The sequence below is a fragment of the Cygnus atratus genome, chromosome 5 (genome assembly GCF_013377495.2).
Source record: "Cygnus atratus isolate AKBS03 ecotype Queensland, Australia chromosome 5, CAtr_DNAZoo_HiC_assembly, whole genome shotgun sequence".
In the NCBI taxonomy this organism is placed as follows: domain Eukaryota; kingdom Metazoa; phylum Chordata; class Aves; order Anseriformes; family Anatidae; genus Cygnus; species Cygnus atratus.
The window spans coordinates 27,606,747-27,621,263 of record NC_066366.1 but is presented as its reverse complement, the minus strand read 5'-3'; the positions used below and the strand labels follow the sequence as shown (position 1 = coordinate 27,621,263).

General features: G+C 41.2%; 1 protein-coding gene across 1 annotated transcript; it reads right to left on the bottom strand.

Moving 5' to 3' along the window:
• Positions 1–2,914: 2,914 nt before the first annotated feature.
• GARIN2 (golgi associated RAB2 interactor family member 2) lies at positions 2,915–8,779 on the bottom strand. Its single transcript, XM_050710839.1, has 5 exons — positions 8,641–8,779; positions 6,936–7,138; positions 6,091–6,355; positions 5,231–5,468; positions 2,915–2,961 (listed from the first exon to the last, which is right to left on the bottom strand). Exons 1-5 carry the CDS (start codon positions 8,773–8,775, stop codon positions 2,915–2,917), a joined length of 888 nt encoding a protein of 295 aa, XP_050566796.1. The 5' UTR covers positions 8,776–8,779.
• Positions 8,780–14,517: the final 5,738 nt, after the last annotated feature.

Here is a 14,517-nt window from a genome sequence, read left to right as displayed (position 1 = left end):
ACAGTACCATTTGCATAGTGCGGCAGTCTTTTGTGTCTCTTCAAGGTTTGCAAATGTACCTCCAGGTTAGGGTACTCTGTGTGTAGGAGTGGCTATTTTTGGCAACACAAGATACTGTTCTGAGACTGATCCTGGTTTCTGCAGGTGAAGGACTATATCTACATCTTCAGTCAGTGAAGAGAAACAGTGCTCAAGAGTTGGAATTATTCTAATAAGTGTCACATTGCTACATTAATGACTTCAGAACAACTGTCACAAGCTTTAGTGGACATCTTTGTCCCACTTACCACAACATAACCTAAGTATCTGTGGAAGTGTTTTGTCAGTTCTTCCATCCTGGCTTATCAGCTTGTCTTCTGTTATGACATTTAAATACACATAATTGGAGCAAGTATATTTACTCACAACAGTTTAGCTCTGTGATTTCAAGAAAGTGTAAAACCTTTATGTTGTTTCCCAACTGAAAGGCACTCTTCTCAAAATGCACTTGAACATCTGATCACTTTGCTTTAGCAGATTTTAACTTTTCCCTTAGGAATAGGTTATCTGTGCTGGTCTTACGCATTGGCAGGTTGTTTGGAAGCAAACTAATTTTCTCTTTATCATCATAGGTAATGTGTGATGCTTCCCAGACATGGTACTTAGCTTATGAGGGAGGTATTACTAGTTAAATTTTTAATTTATTGCATTCCATTCTGTGTTACCTAGTATATTCTGTATATCTTGATATGAAATCAGTCATAGTTATTACCTCTGTGCTAGCAAAACAATTGTTTCTGATTAATGCAAAAGACCTTCTGAATGCAGTATGCTTTACTTAAAAATATTCAAAATATGTATTGTGAGTTTTCCAGTGTTCTACAATTTTAATTTTGTCTTGTGTGAAGTCACTGACAGTAAACATCTGCAGCCAGTCTCTCTATGGATGATACCGAAGATACTGTTACTGATCCTTGTTCTAGCGGTATTTTATGTTTGTTCATGGAGTGGACAATGGCACTTCATAAATCATGTATCATTCAAATACTCACTATCCCTCAAGCAGAAAATAGGCTGTACAACCACTTTCTCAGGGACTGCCTAAAAGTTTCTTCCTTGTCAGTAAATGCAACTTTGTTCATTCACTGAACAAAAATCCAGAAAGTTTTTTCACCGTGGAAAATAACATCGGAATTTCCAAGTATACTGACTGGTATTTCACCCTTGTTCATGTTTTTGGTGATAACTAGAATTTGCATTTACCACTACTTGTTTCTTATGGCATCCTAGGCTGGAATCTGATTACACGTAGGCTGCCCTCAAAGAGTATTCAGTTAATTTATATTCTTAAGGAACATTAGATTGGCATTTGTCTCTGCGAAAGCTATGAATTATGTATATCCTCTGTGCTCACTTGGAGAAAAGCCTACCATCTTCCATCTCTCATGCTTACCTATGATTACGTAGAACTTACTCTTCAAAACTTCAGTAAAATAGCAAAGTTTACATGCTGTAAATTACACAAATATTCCGGAGTCAGGGGAATTCACCTGTTGTTTTGGTCACTATCTGTTATTTCATCAATCGGTAAATGTTGTAAAGCCTCAGATGTTTCTCTGTGTGGTGGGCAGAGAGATGGAAGACAGCTGCATTGTTGCAGAATTGTAGAAAAAGTTCTTGTACTAACAACTGTGAATTTTGAGTAGTTCTGGAAAGGTCTGAAATGCATGATAATCACTGAGGTGAGGAAGGAAGAAAAGAATGAATGGTCGCTGGATAGATTGGAACAGGTCTATTTTTTACTTTTTAAGACAAAAAAGTTCAACTACATTCTAAATTGAAAGGAGAAATTTAAATATGAACAACTCATGCCATGTTGGCTGCTAACTTAGCTTTTAGAATAAGGTAAATTGATCTCTCAGTGGGATACCTCCCATCAACTCTTGGGTACTGCCTAAAGGAATACTGGTAATTCAGGTGGTGGCAGCCTTTCTGTCATACCAAGACTGATGCAGCGGTCCTGTGTACTATGGATTAGTGCTAGGCAGTGCCCCAGAAACGCAGCGTAGATGTGTTCATTACTGTAGGTCTCTGCCTTTACCTTTATAGCGAATACAGTCACAGAAAGTAAGATATTTGTCTGGCATAATGCCAAATGCTTAGTAGTGCAGCAAGTATGACCTATAAAAACTGCTGCTCAGTATTCGAAAAGGATAGCAATATTTATAATGTCTAAGTGATAATAATAGAAACAGCAATACCTAATTCTTATATAATGGTTCTCATTAGTACATCACATGGTGATTTTCAAAAGAGGTCTGGCTATCCTCATTCTACAAATGAAGCTGAGGAACAAAGAGGATAAGTGATTTGCTCACATTCCTCTAGAAGCTCACAGAAATGAAAATTGTGATAATATGATTTTGTGGCCGTGACATGGTATTGCTCTCTCTCAGTTGTTCCCCTGCAGTGTTCTGAAAATTGCTTGCATGAGAAGCTTTCCCAATCCTATATAAGTTATATTCAAGCATTACTGTTAATTCAAGTGTCTATTTCTTTGTCTTCTGCTCCACATAACAGAGTCTTCTCCCTGAAAAATGGCCTCAGTTACAGTAAGATCTACATCTTACTGTAGATTCCAGTGTACTGTACAGTGTACTTACTGTACTGATTCCAGTGTCAATGATCAAAATGCATTTGTTGCTGCTAGTTGTGAATTAATACAGAGAAATGCAGTGTTCATGTTTTAGTTATTGTTAGTTTTGCAATAGCAAATGATTATGAAGAGAATTGAACTCTGCAGCACAGTTTTTTCTTTTTTTTTTTTTTTTTTTTTAAAATATATGCACATCTTGCCCCTATTCCAACTGCATCTGATACAGGATACTTTGCTTTATTTTATTTATTCCTTCTTACTGACAAATCACCTGAATTATTACTTGAAGCAGCCAACACTTGACATAATGCCACTCTTTCTATTTCCTGGAAAAACAAAAAGAAAAACAAACACAATGAGGATGTGCTCAGAACAGCGCGGGAAAGCAGAAGATGAAAGAGAAAAAGAAACAGGACTCAAACGAGAGAAAAGGACAGAGAACATAAACATACACCAAGAACCACAAAGGAAGAAAGACTGACCAGAGGCAACTGATTTTCAACTTTTCTCACTACTTCTCTTTTCAGTCTACAAATGATGGGATTTACTAGAATTTCTGCTCTGTATTCCAAACTGGCCTTTTCCCAGTCTCTCCCATGCTGTTCTCCTTCAGTCACTTCTACAAACTACTTTTCACCTACTCACCTCAAAGCAGAAATAATATCTAGTCCTTGCAGAACACCTGAGAGATGTAAAAAGTCTGTGCATAGCTGGTATCAGTTGACATGATATTGGCATACTTCTCAGCTGCCTGGGCGTACGTGAAGATCATTTCCATTCCCTACTGAAAGCTGATCAGCAGGGTGAGAATGAACAGAGTCTGCAGGACTTGGTAAACTCAGGGAGACCAGACTCTGCCTTTGCCTCAACAGGGCAAATCCAGGAACAGGTAGTAGAATGCAGACTGGGAGATGCATGACCAGCAAATGAAAAAGAGGGGAGACAATTGCACAGAGGAGGAATGCATCTTTGGAGGAAGGTAGAACTTAAGAGGCACTGAACAGGGTGAAAAGAACTTGGAAAGTGAGAGGAGGGTAATTAGAGCTAGAGAGAAGGAACAGGATTTGAGGGGAAAGCTGAACAGATGTGCATGGCTGAGGAAAAGAAACAGTTAAAACAAGAGAAGAAACAAAAACGGTAACTGAAAGAAAAGAGAGAACAATGGGAATTGCATTTGGCTAGGACAAGGAATTGCATGCAGCCCACCAGCGAGCTACAAAGAGGAGCATGCAGTAGCATCATGTTCACACACAAAAAAATGAGGTTGATTGGACAAAAGATCATTCAAACTTTTGTGACTTAGTAAAATGGAGAAGTACATAGAGGAAGGCAATAAAAAGTTTTGTTCAAGAGAGTGATTCACTCACATGCAGATTGATTATGAGTTTAGACACAAGGTAAGGGGCATCAGTAAGCTAAGCGGCTCCATTTTTTGTTGAGCCTTGGCAGACATAGGAAACAGTGCTTAATCACTGACAAGAAACAGAGAACTTTGAATACAGGGAGCTGTGAGCAGTAATATAGACTGCCTTTCAGACGCTTGCTTGTCCCAGATGGATGTTCTGTAGAGCTAGGTGCAGAAATGCAGGATATAAAAAAGGATGCTAATGCTAATCCCCTATGACATTGTGGAGAGTGTCCATTTTGCTAGGAACATGGGACCAGACCTCATGGTTGAAGACACTGCAGACACACTGTCTGGAAGTAAATTTATGCTCAGCTATGGGCTTTTGGGAAGCCTCACAGTACACCAAAAGAGGAAGTATGGGCCAACACTATCTCTTTGCGATGCCTAGGCATGCAGCCTTCTGACCCTTTCCACCATGCTGTATTTCATCTGATTTTTGCAGTGATATTGCACAGATGACATCAGCCAAATAAGTCAAGTGTCAAGGCATTTCTAGAAGAAATCTGACACTGAACCCTGCAAGGTGAGGTGTGATCAGAACAGGGACTGAGCACAAGGTACTTTCTAAAAATATGTCTGTACAAGTGCTGAGCTAACATGAGCATAGGAACATTTGTTCAACACAGCTCCCAGTTCATGAAGTTTCAGCTTCTCTCATCTATTTTTGAAGTAGGACTAGTAATGGGGAAGTGAGTAAATATTGGAAAAATTGTCATACCTGAAGGTTGTGATTTTTTTTCTTTTTTTGGCTTTGTTTTGTCTATCCTAAAAAAAAAAAAAAGTCAGGAAAAAAACGTGATGCTATTGCCAACAAACTCAAAAAAAAGCCTCATCCTAACAATCTCATTATGTACCAGTTTCAAATAGATGCTATTTTAAACTCTGTTTGTAGTAGAAATATGCATTGCTAAATGAGGTAGTAAGCCTTGCTTTGAAGTGCAGGCACACAGGAACAGACTTTTGAAAGATCCTGAACATTTGAGAAGCCAAAGTCTGGATACTAGGAAACCCCACCCTGTATTCTTCAGCTTTCCAGTCTATTTAAAAACATAAGGAAAATCCCCAGTAACTCTGTGAAGATGTCGCACTAATGTATTTTCTGAAGACAAAACAACACATTTTACTTTGCAAAGTTCAGCAGCAGAAACCAAGTACATCAGAATCATTTCCCAGCCACACCTACCTACTTTTCCTCTTCTCTTTGCTTTTACTCTTTATTGTATCCAGAGGGTCTATATTCTTTGACTGCATGGTGGTTTCTTGCCTGGTTGCTTCCAGGGGGCTGGCAAAGGCTGCTACCCCTTCCCTTCCACTCTTTTCTGTGGGACCCACACTACCTGAGAGGGGAACTTGGTTGGAGGTGGTTTGTTTGGGAACAACTTCTTCCTCTGTTTTGGGGTTAGGCAAATCTTGTGGGATGGCCCTCTAGAAGAAAAAAAAGGAAAGATTATCAGACACAGTAGCAACAGACATTAAAAATACTTTGCACAGAGCTGATCAGCACATCTGGAACTTTGTGATAATTTCCTATACAATAATCTCCTATACACTGAATATTCAGCAAATAGCTGCCTTCATCTGGCAGTCCACTGTAGCATTTCCTTTAATTTTTTCTTTCTGTACTTTGAATGGATCAAATGTCCTTGCCTTCTTTGCTCATTATTTATCTGTCCCTGCTTGGGTCTCAGCTGTGCCATGTCCATCCTTCTCTGCTTTTTTTTCAGTGGGTTGTGGAATTCAGCTCCAAAGATCCATTTAAGAACATACCAATGACTGTGAGGAAAAACTAAACACTGAACAATATGTAGTATGCTATTAATTAATTCTTAAAATTGTATCAGAGTTACGGTGCACCCAGTATTGTCACTATTTTTGCCGTGAATTCTGTAGGTAGTTTACAACAAGACAGCTATTTTGATAAACAGAACTGTAGATCCCTCAAAGCACACAAAAGCTTTGGCTTGAGCGATAGTAAACGATATTGGCACAGATTATACTTCCTAACTGTTCAGCTTGAAGGTTTGATATCTATTTGCCAAAGACTCACATTTTCTGATGCATTGTTTGGGCTGGAAGCTTTCTCATGACTTGTGCGAGAATCCTTGCATCTTATGTTAATGTTGGTATTGCTAGGATTTTTTGGAGGTTTCAGGAGAGAGATGAGCTGCAACCAGTGCTGGAATAGGTGGTGTTGCTGGTCTGGTGGGGCACAGAGCTCTAGATAGTAGGAACGTCCATTTACTAATTTTAACATGAGTTGGTGCTTGTCTGTGCTGTGGACAGAGAGTTCCACAAACTTCAAGGGCAAGAACCTGTAAGGAAAAAAAAAAAAAAAGGAAACTCATCATCAAGCACAAGTAACGACTCCTCCCAAAGAAGATGCTGTGTTTGTTAAGCCTAAATATAGGGTAAGATTGCAAGTGAGAGACTGGAGCAGTAAAAATCTGCGGAGTGGATCTAGACACTCTTCTCTAAGTGGCTCTATCTGACTATGGAAGAAATGCTGAGCAGAAATGCACAAAATGGAGGCAAAGGATATCAGCTTCTTTACAATGCCTTTATTCTACTGCATTGTTCCCTGACAATGCTGCACCTCCAATCTTCCCATCAATTTTCAGCTTCTGATAGATTTAGAAAAAGGCTTATTAGGTATTGCCAGTCATCATCTGTCTGTGTGGTAGCATTGGCCTGAAATGATGACTAGAGTGGGGCCTAAAGGTGTGTACTTCAACTTCAGTGATCCTCCTAACTTCACTGTGTTTGCGCTGGGAGAAAGGGTGCAAATGTGAGGTCTGTTAATAATCTGACTTGTAAAAGAAGGAAAACACCATACAGAAAGGAGAAATACATTCATGTTTTTATTTACTCTTCAAAGACTTAGTGCTCGCTCACCTGCTAAGTGCTAACTGTTCCAATTGGGATGACCGCTCTGAGAATTTCTGGAAATTTGTCATAATTTCCTGTGGGGATACAGGCACTGTGTGTGCTAGCAGCATCCCATTGGGCATCGGTGAACTGGGATTGGTAGCACAGATGCCGATGGTGACACAGGTGGGCTGCTTGTGGATATTCATTGTCTCCCCTCTTCTGTTAACCTGAACAATAACAACAAATTCAACACTGACATTTGCCACAAGACCTCTCAGACAGTATATAAGCAGTATATTTCATGGTGCTTTGGTCTGGGAGTCCTAGAACTTACGTAATGGAGTGGTGAGGAGAGAGGGGAATGTGAAATAATGAGACAAATACGTATGAATGAAAAGAGAGGAAGGAAGTTAAACATGGATAAAGAAGGACTGGAAATCACTGGTACTTGTGTAGTCCCCATTATTGTGTATCTGACTGCTGAAGTAAGAAAAGTCCTGAGTACCATTAACTTTAATTTCTCTTAGTGTAAACATGATGGAAGAGGCACTGTCCTGATGATTCATTGTCTTTGTCAGTATTACTGTGATATTAATGAGACCTCATTCTGAAACAGGATCCTGCTAGGTGCTGTAAAAACACAGGATGGAAAAAGATCCCAGATAACTTCTGTATAAGACATGAAATTACAGAAAAAGATAGATGAGAAAATTCAAGGAAGTAAAATGATAAGATAACACGATCAAATCATGTTATCTACTGCTGTCAGGGTTTGGCTTTGGTAGGCAGCAGAAAAAAGTGTGTTCTGAGAAGGAGTTTGAGGGACAACAGTGTATGTAGTTAGTGGATGTCTAGTAGAAACTCTCTTAAGTGTGAGAGACAGAATGTAAAAAAAGATAAAAGGCAAAAAAATTTACATTTGAATGTGAGTGAGTCAGTGCTGAAGCTGTTTTCTCAGGCTGCTTGTTTAAGGCAGCAGACTCCTTGATAGTAAATGGTGCTTGATAAATAAAGCAGAGATCAATCAAGTACCTTGAAAATAGGGACTAGCAGCTAATTAGCATTCTGCATGTGTATCAGCAATGCAAGACTGAATTAATCAACGCAAGAGCAAAGGATGTTGCAATTATTACAGTGAGGTAATAAAATCCTATGAAAATCTCTGTTGAGGTCCATCATGCAAGTAGAATTCACATTTTAGACACACTGTGAATGTAATATCGTAGGTGTTTAGACTGTTGTTGGAGTCAGGCAGGGTTCTTTGGCCGGTGCTTAGGGTAAGTGATAGGCAAGGTTGTGAGATCACCTACACAGATATGGAAAGGAAGGAGGTGCCTGAGGAAGGGTAGCTGCCATTTATGTTAGGCAGAAATAAAGTTAATGGCTAAACAACCTTAATGAACTAGCACAGAATCAGAAAATAGGTGAATAGTCTTAACTTGCTACAGGAAGATGTAAGGGACTAACGAAGAAGGGCAAAAACATCACTCTTTGCCCTCTCCAAATTTTCAGCATTGCTGTTGCCATACCATTGTCTGTAAAGTGAGACCAACATAAGTCTGTATGGGGAGGGAAACACCCGTGTGTGTATTAAACAAGAATAAGGATGGTGGGAATGAATGAATGAATAAATGAATAACTCTTTAGCTGCGAGAGGAAAAAAAGGTAATCTATTTGATCAATTTTTATCTTAAGCATGCAAAATAATTTCATTTGAATGATTTTTTACCTGAACGAACTTGCTTTCAAACATGGGAGCAGACGTAAAAGGAGCATATTCTCCTTGGCTAAGAAGTTGCTGAAGGTCACCCATGATGGATGTCTGACTTGAAATGATGGTCCTAAAATCGAACTCAGTACTCATTTTGCCTATCTACAAAACAAAAAAATTACACATGAAAAAGAAAATATAAGAATGCTTATATGTTGAAAAAAATGGAGATTATGAAAAAAATACATATTTTCTGATAGCTTTCATTATACTACTAAAGAGCAGAACCTTTATCCTCAATACACACATTTTTAAGACCATGCAATCTCAAGTGCAAAGGGGAACTTAGTAGGGCTTTTTCACAGTTCTGGAATCCTCTTTTTAAACAAAAAAACAATAACAACAACAACAAAACGAAAAACCAAAACTAAACACTTTTTTTTTTTTTTTTAACATGAGTATAGTGACATGCTTTGCAAATAACGATAGAAACCCTTAGGCTGTTCTCAGTACTAGTCTGGGATGGTGACTTCTGTCTTTATGCTTCTTGGATCACATATGTGTTTTCATGGAGTCAAGAAGATGGCAGGACTTTGGAGCTGCTGTGAAGCAGAAAGTCTCCAGCAGCTGACCAGGCAGACTTTAACACAAAAGCTGGAGACTAACATAGTATTAATTGACTCACAGTGAAAAAAAAGTCAAGGCTAGTCATTAATTATGTTTCACAAATCTTTACTGGACAGATAATAAGCTATTATCCCTAGTAGATACAAAAGTTAAATGATTTGTTCAAGACTGCTCAGTGAGTGGCAGAATGCCAAAAAGACTAGAAATATCCTGCCCCTGTCTTTTTAAAATCCAGTAGTAGACTTCTACTTCCCATTCATACCTTTTTTCACTTAGGAAAATTCATTACATAGCTAGAGGAGAACATCCATGGAAAGAGAAGACACGTGTTAGTCCCTTCTGCAGAGCCTGCTGGAATTCTCCCAGCTCTAGAAACCCATGATTGGCAGCATCAGGCACAGTCTTGATGACACAGTTTCCCTTCTTGAGTTTCTTCAATGCCTGATGACACGAAGAGATGTGACACATGAATGCCTGTACGCGAGCCAGCAAGTTTTGTCATAATAAGCAGGCAGGTTGGATGGGAAGAACTCAGCTCCATCACTGCTGGCATCACAATACATCATTTGTTTTGTGCTCTCACTAGTCTTGGCAGCAATTCCATTTCTTGGTTGAATCAGGGCATAGTGGTAACAGGTAGCGTGGATTCACCTTCAACATGAACAAGTTGAGTACATGAGAGCTGCAGAGATTTTTGCGTGGATATAGTCTGCTCAGTGCAGGCTGCCAGGGAACAGCAAGACTGGGGCTGCTCTATGAGGGATGATGATAAGCTGGGAGCCAATGATAACCTCAGCAGAGGCATTGCCCTCAACAGCCAGGGCACAGTCCTCCAAACCTGCAGGATCCAAAGAGAACAGGCTGAGCATTCACACATCACATCTCCTGTCCCAGGAGTCCAGTCAGCAGGAGGAAGGAGAACTGGAGGCAGGACTGTAATAGGTGCCCAAAGAAGTCCACCCCAGAGTCAGCTCTGTAGATAGATGTGCCTAACTCTGTAGATAGCTATAGCCTAGCTCTGAGAAGGACTAGGGGGCTCAGGCCAAGGCTTAAGTGTAGCTCTCAGACCCATGGGCATGGGGTGGGGGGTGGAGGTGCCAGCTGAGGCTGGTCAGAGCAATTAAGGCCTGTTGGTGTTCTCAGGGCCCTGGCACAAGCCCAGAGCGTTAATGAGCCAATGTAAAATGGTGTTTGTATTCATGTGTCTTGCCCTGGTTTGTAGGTTTTAGCTTCTCTATATACATTCTTTTGCTGGAGTAACCTTTTTTTTTTTTAACCCTATGTGATAAAAATTTTGCTTCCAACTGAGCCTAGTGCTTGGACAAGGGGGTTCAGGCCATGATTAAGCACCAGGCTGGTTGAAGCAGTATAGATGTTGCAAAATGAGAACTATGCTGTCTGTCAGTTTGAAGAACTATTGTGCAATCTTCTTTGCAGCCTCCTTTGTGTAGGTACACATCTACCGTTTGCCTAGGTAAGACCCACCAAGGCAGTTTCCTGACTGTCTGGTAGTACTATGCACTGACACAGCAGCGTCCAGCACAAATGCTTTCTGTTCTCTCTGCTATACAAAACAGCTCTGCTCCAGTGTGGAAAACAATGATGCTTTGCCTTACTGGCTGGATTTTACAAGGACAGAGAAGGATAAATTGTTGCTCTATCAGCAACAAGAAGAAAACATTTTTCCAAAACTGAATTGCCTTTCCATTTCTAGACAATAGAAATGTAATTCTAAACACCACCACAGGTGAGCAACTGAGCTGGAGGACACTGATTCCACAGTCAAGTGCTCACAGCTCTCGCCTAAACCAGGGAAGGTTCAAGTCTTGTCTACCTACTCCAAATACACATGTACACGTGGCACTTTTTTGGACTATGCATATGTGGTATGAAGATACCAGAGGAAGGAGGGTCTGAGCTAAGACTGTGTTAGGAAGCAACAGAGCTACGAGAACTCTTGTAATGCAGGATAGCAACACTTTTAGACCTAAGACAGTATTGCCATATGATGCTCTGTTGTGCCAGGTGCGTGTGCTGGCACAGTGCTAGCTAGCTCAGGTGACTGCATCATGCCTTGCTCTAGTGTGTTGACATGGATTTTCACTCCCAGTTCTTTAGCCATTGGTTTACTGGCTATTAAAAAGGATATTGCCATCAGTTTTTCAAGACAAATTTTGTATCATATTTTAGGGTATGGAGTGTGGAGTGAATCTGGTAGCCCGACAGAAGCGAGATTGCTGCAGCTCCATGCCCCTTGCTTCCGCCAACAGTAAGGCCAAGCATATATTCCCAACAGGTGAAATACAAACTCACATATACAGCATGTATATATAGAGCAGTCACACACAGGCAGTGCCAATGGCCTCACCCAGTGCCCCTCTCTAGCGGATCGGTATGAAGGCTGGTACTGGGAAATACAGACATATGTGCAGTATTGATTCCTCCAGTGGCAGGGCGCAGACACCCAGCTTGCCCTGTAGCTGACCCCTGGATCTCGGTCTCCTCAGTTGCTGGCACCTGGACATATGAGGCCCCGAGGATGCAGCCCCACTCATGTTGGTACAGACCCCTCACTCAGCTCCCCCATGCCCCTGAAATGGGTCTCACTTGTCCCACAGACCCCATGGTCTCTCCAGCTGGGATTCCCCTGCTCCTCCAGTAGCTAGCTCCTGGCATGGTCTCACCTCTTCCTCACCCAGGAAAAGAAATGACATTGAATAAGACATGACAGAGTGTGGTGACTGGGCAAGGCCAAACAAGTGTGCCTGTTTATACCTGACTGGCTTCTTTTATCCCTTTATCCCTCTATTTTCCTACATTTGTTCCTCCGCCAAACCACTACACCCACCCTTTTCACCACCGCTGGTTCCTCCCCTAAACATACCAAAAATCTTATGCAATCCTAAAAAGTTCTTCCCTGCTTCCTTTAACATGTCCTACACCCCTAGGTGTAGGTGTAGTCTCCAGATAGTCTGAAAACTGATTGTGAGAGCCCTCCCATTGCCTCAAGTTGATGGGTTTCACACTTGGGCAGGGGCTGAGGCTCTCTCGTGACAGCCCTCCTGTCCGTAACTTGTGTTCCCACTTGCTATTTTGCCCCTGTGGTCCTCTCGGTTTGTGGAAATGGACCTTTGACATGCTGAAGGCTCCCGTGATGGACCTGAGAGTAGCTGGTGCACGGTATTATTTAGGTTCTCCCACCTGCCATCTTCTCTGTTCTCCTTTGTCTGTGTGCTTTTCAACACACACCCTAACATTTTTGTTATTTTTGTTTTAATCTAACCCTAGACACCACCTCTTAGAAAAAACACCAGGTAATGAGAAGGCAGCTGCATGGCTCCCTAGCAACACAGGCTGCCAACAGCATACTAAATCCTGTCTTCTGCTTTGGTCGCTGTTTTTTTATAGCACATTGGGCAAATTGATTGGATTTGGCCAGCAGAAAATTACAGAAAGCCACTCATGGATGTACAGTGCCAGCTAACCATCTTTTATTTGGATGGGCTCAAATAGTATTGCATCTCCATGTGACCATCTCCCCCCTGAAAGACTGGTGGATTAGTAGCTCTTGGGCCATTCATTTTAATTATTTGACACCTTTAGTGACAATCAGCTATGTAGTGCTGACCCAAAAGCCCCGGCAGGCTGTGCTTTCAGAAAGGCACTGTGCGCCACAACCAGCTGGCTCCGGGTCCCTCCAAGTCCCTGTGCACAAATCTCCCCCAGGCACAGCACGCTCACCTGCCAGCGGGCTCCACAGAGCCACATCCCAACAGGTTTCCCACCAGGATTTACTGTGGACCTGCCTGGTCCAGGAACCTCATCCGAATACAGGACAGCTATGGGAAAATACTAAGCCTTTTTTTTTTTTTTTTTTTTTACTGCAACTTTTCTATTTGTGGACGAGAGTGGTATTGCCTTAGGTAGGATTTATTAGATCAGCTGGCAGCTCTCCAGCATAATGCAACAGCAGCATGGCAGCTGCTTGTATGGACTCTAGGGTAACATGGATATTTATGAATGTCCTTTTGTAAAGATGTTAGGGTTGCCGTAAGTTTTCCTGAGCTCCTATCTCCCCTGATAGAGTGAAAGATTAAGAATAGCAAATATGGATTAAAATATCTGTTGTCCCACCTCCTCATACCCCCTTCAAAAGCCCTTTTCTTGGGGTACAGAAGTTCCTTGGAGAAACAGTCCAGAAGATTTCAGCTAATGAAGATATTTAATACTCCAAATACCTTAGTATTGTCAACAGGCTCTATCAGTTCACCATTCATCCCTTTTCTAATATATTTTAATATATTTTTAAAGACAAAGACCCCTACAAAGAACTGCAGACAGATTGCTCAAAATTGAGTGAAAATGTGTTAAAACAGCTGAGGAAATTCAACGCTGCTAAAAGTCAAATGATGCATATGAGGAAAATATTTTCCTGAACTGTCATCTAAAATTACTGTTTCTGGGTTGACCACAACCAATTAAGAGTGAGACTTCAAGGTTATCTGGATTTTAAGCGCTATAAAAACACATTGGTCAGAAGCACTGAAAAACAACAATTAATATTAGGAAACAGAGGAGCATAGAAGTCATTATTATGCTGTTATAAAAGACAGTTATGTGTTTTACTACTGCATGCAGTTCTGGTCTCCTTGTCTCAGAAAGATTACAGTAAAACTGAAGAGGGTGCAAAGACATGCAGCAGGGATGATCCAATTTATGGGCTCTTTGAGATGGAGCATGACCACACACAAAGGGCAGACTATGTAGATTAGGATTCTTAATCCAGATGAGAGCCGTTTACGAATCTGTGGGTGGCAATGTGAGGGTGGCTTCTTGTTGCTCGGTCCAGCATGAAAACTAAGAGGCATCAAATGAAACTAGGAGGTGGCAGATGGAGAACAAAACAGAGGAGATAATGCTTCACACTGTTAAGCTGTGGGACTTCTTGTAGCAAACACTGTGGGTGCTGGAGGAGTATTTGGGAGATGTATCATCTACTTGCCATTAATTTGTACTCTCCCTGAGATACGAGCTATTAACCACTTTTTTTTTTTTCTTTTTTTGCAGGGGGAAGGCTTTTTTTTTCCCCCTAAAATCTCACAGGGATTCTGTTGCCTCTCTCTTGGCAGTTTCTTCAGTGGTTCCACAAAAGCTGCCTTCTCTGCTTGAAACAGTCATTACCAGTGTAGAAAGTTGTTTGCAAACATTAGAGTGGCTTCTCCTGGCCCAGTACCTGGTCTGCACATCACTGCAGAGCTGGGTCCCGTT

What these genes read in the sequence shown, in the direction of transcription:
- GARIN2 (XM_050710839.1), bottom strand. Translation starts at nt 8,775, where the DNA reads ATGAGTACTGAGTTCGATTTTAGGACCATCATTTCAAGTCAGACATCC. An exon ending in TTGAAAGCAAGTTCGTTCAG is followed by an intron (nt 7,139 to 8,640) that starts GTAAAAAATCAT and finishes GTTATTGTTCAG; the next exon opens with GTTAACAGAAGAGGGGAGAC. An exon ending in AAGCAAAGAGAAGAGGAAAA is followed by an intron (nt 2,962 to 5,230) that starts GTAGGTAGGTGT and finishes TTGTTTTTCCAG; the next exon opens with GAAATAGAAAGAGTGGCATT.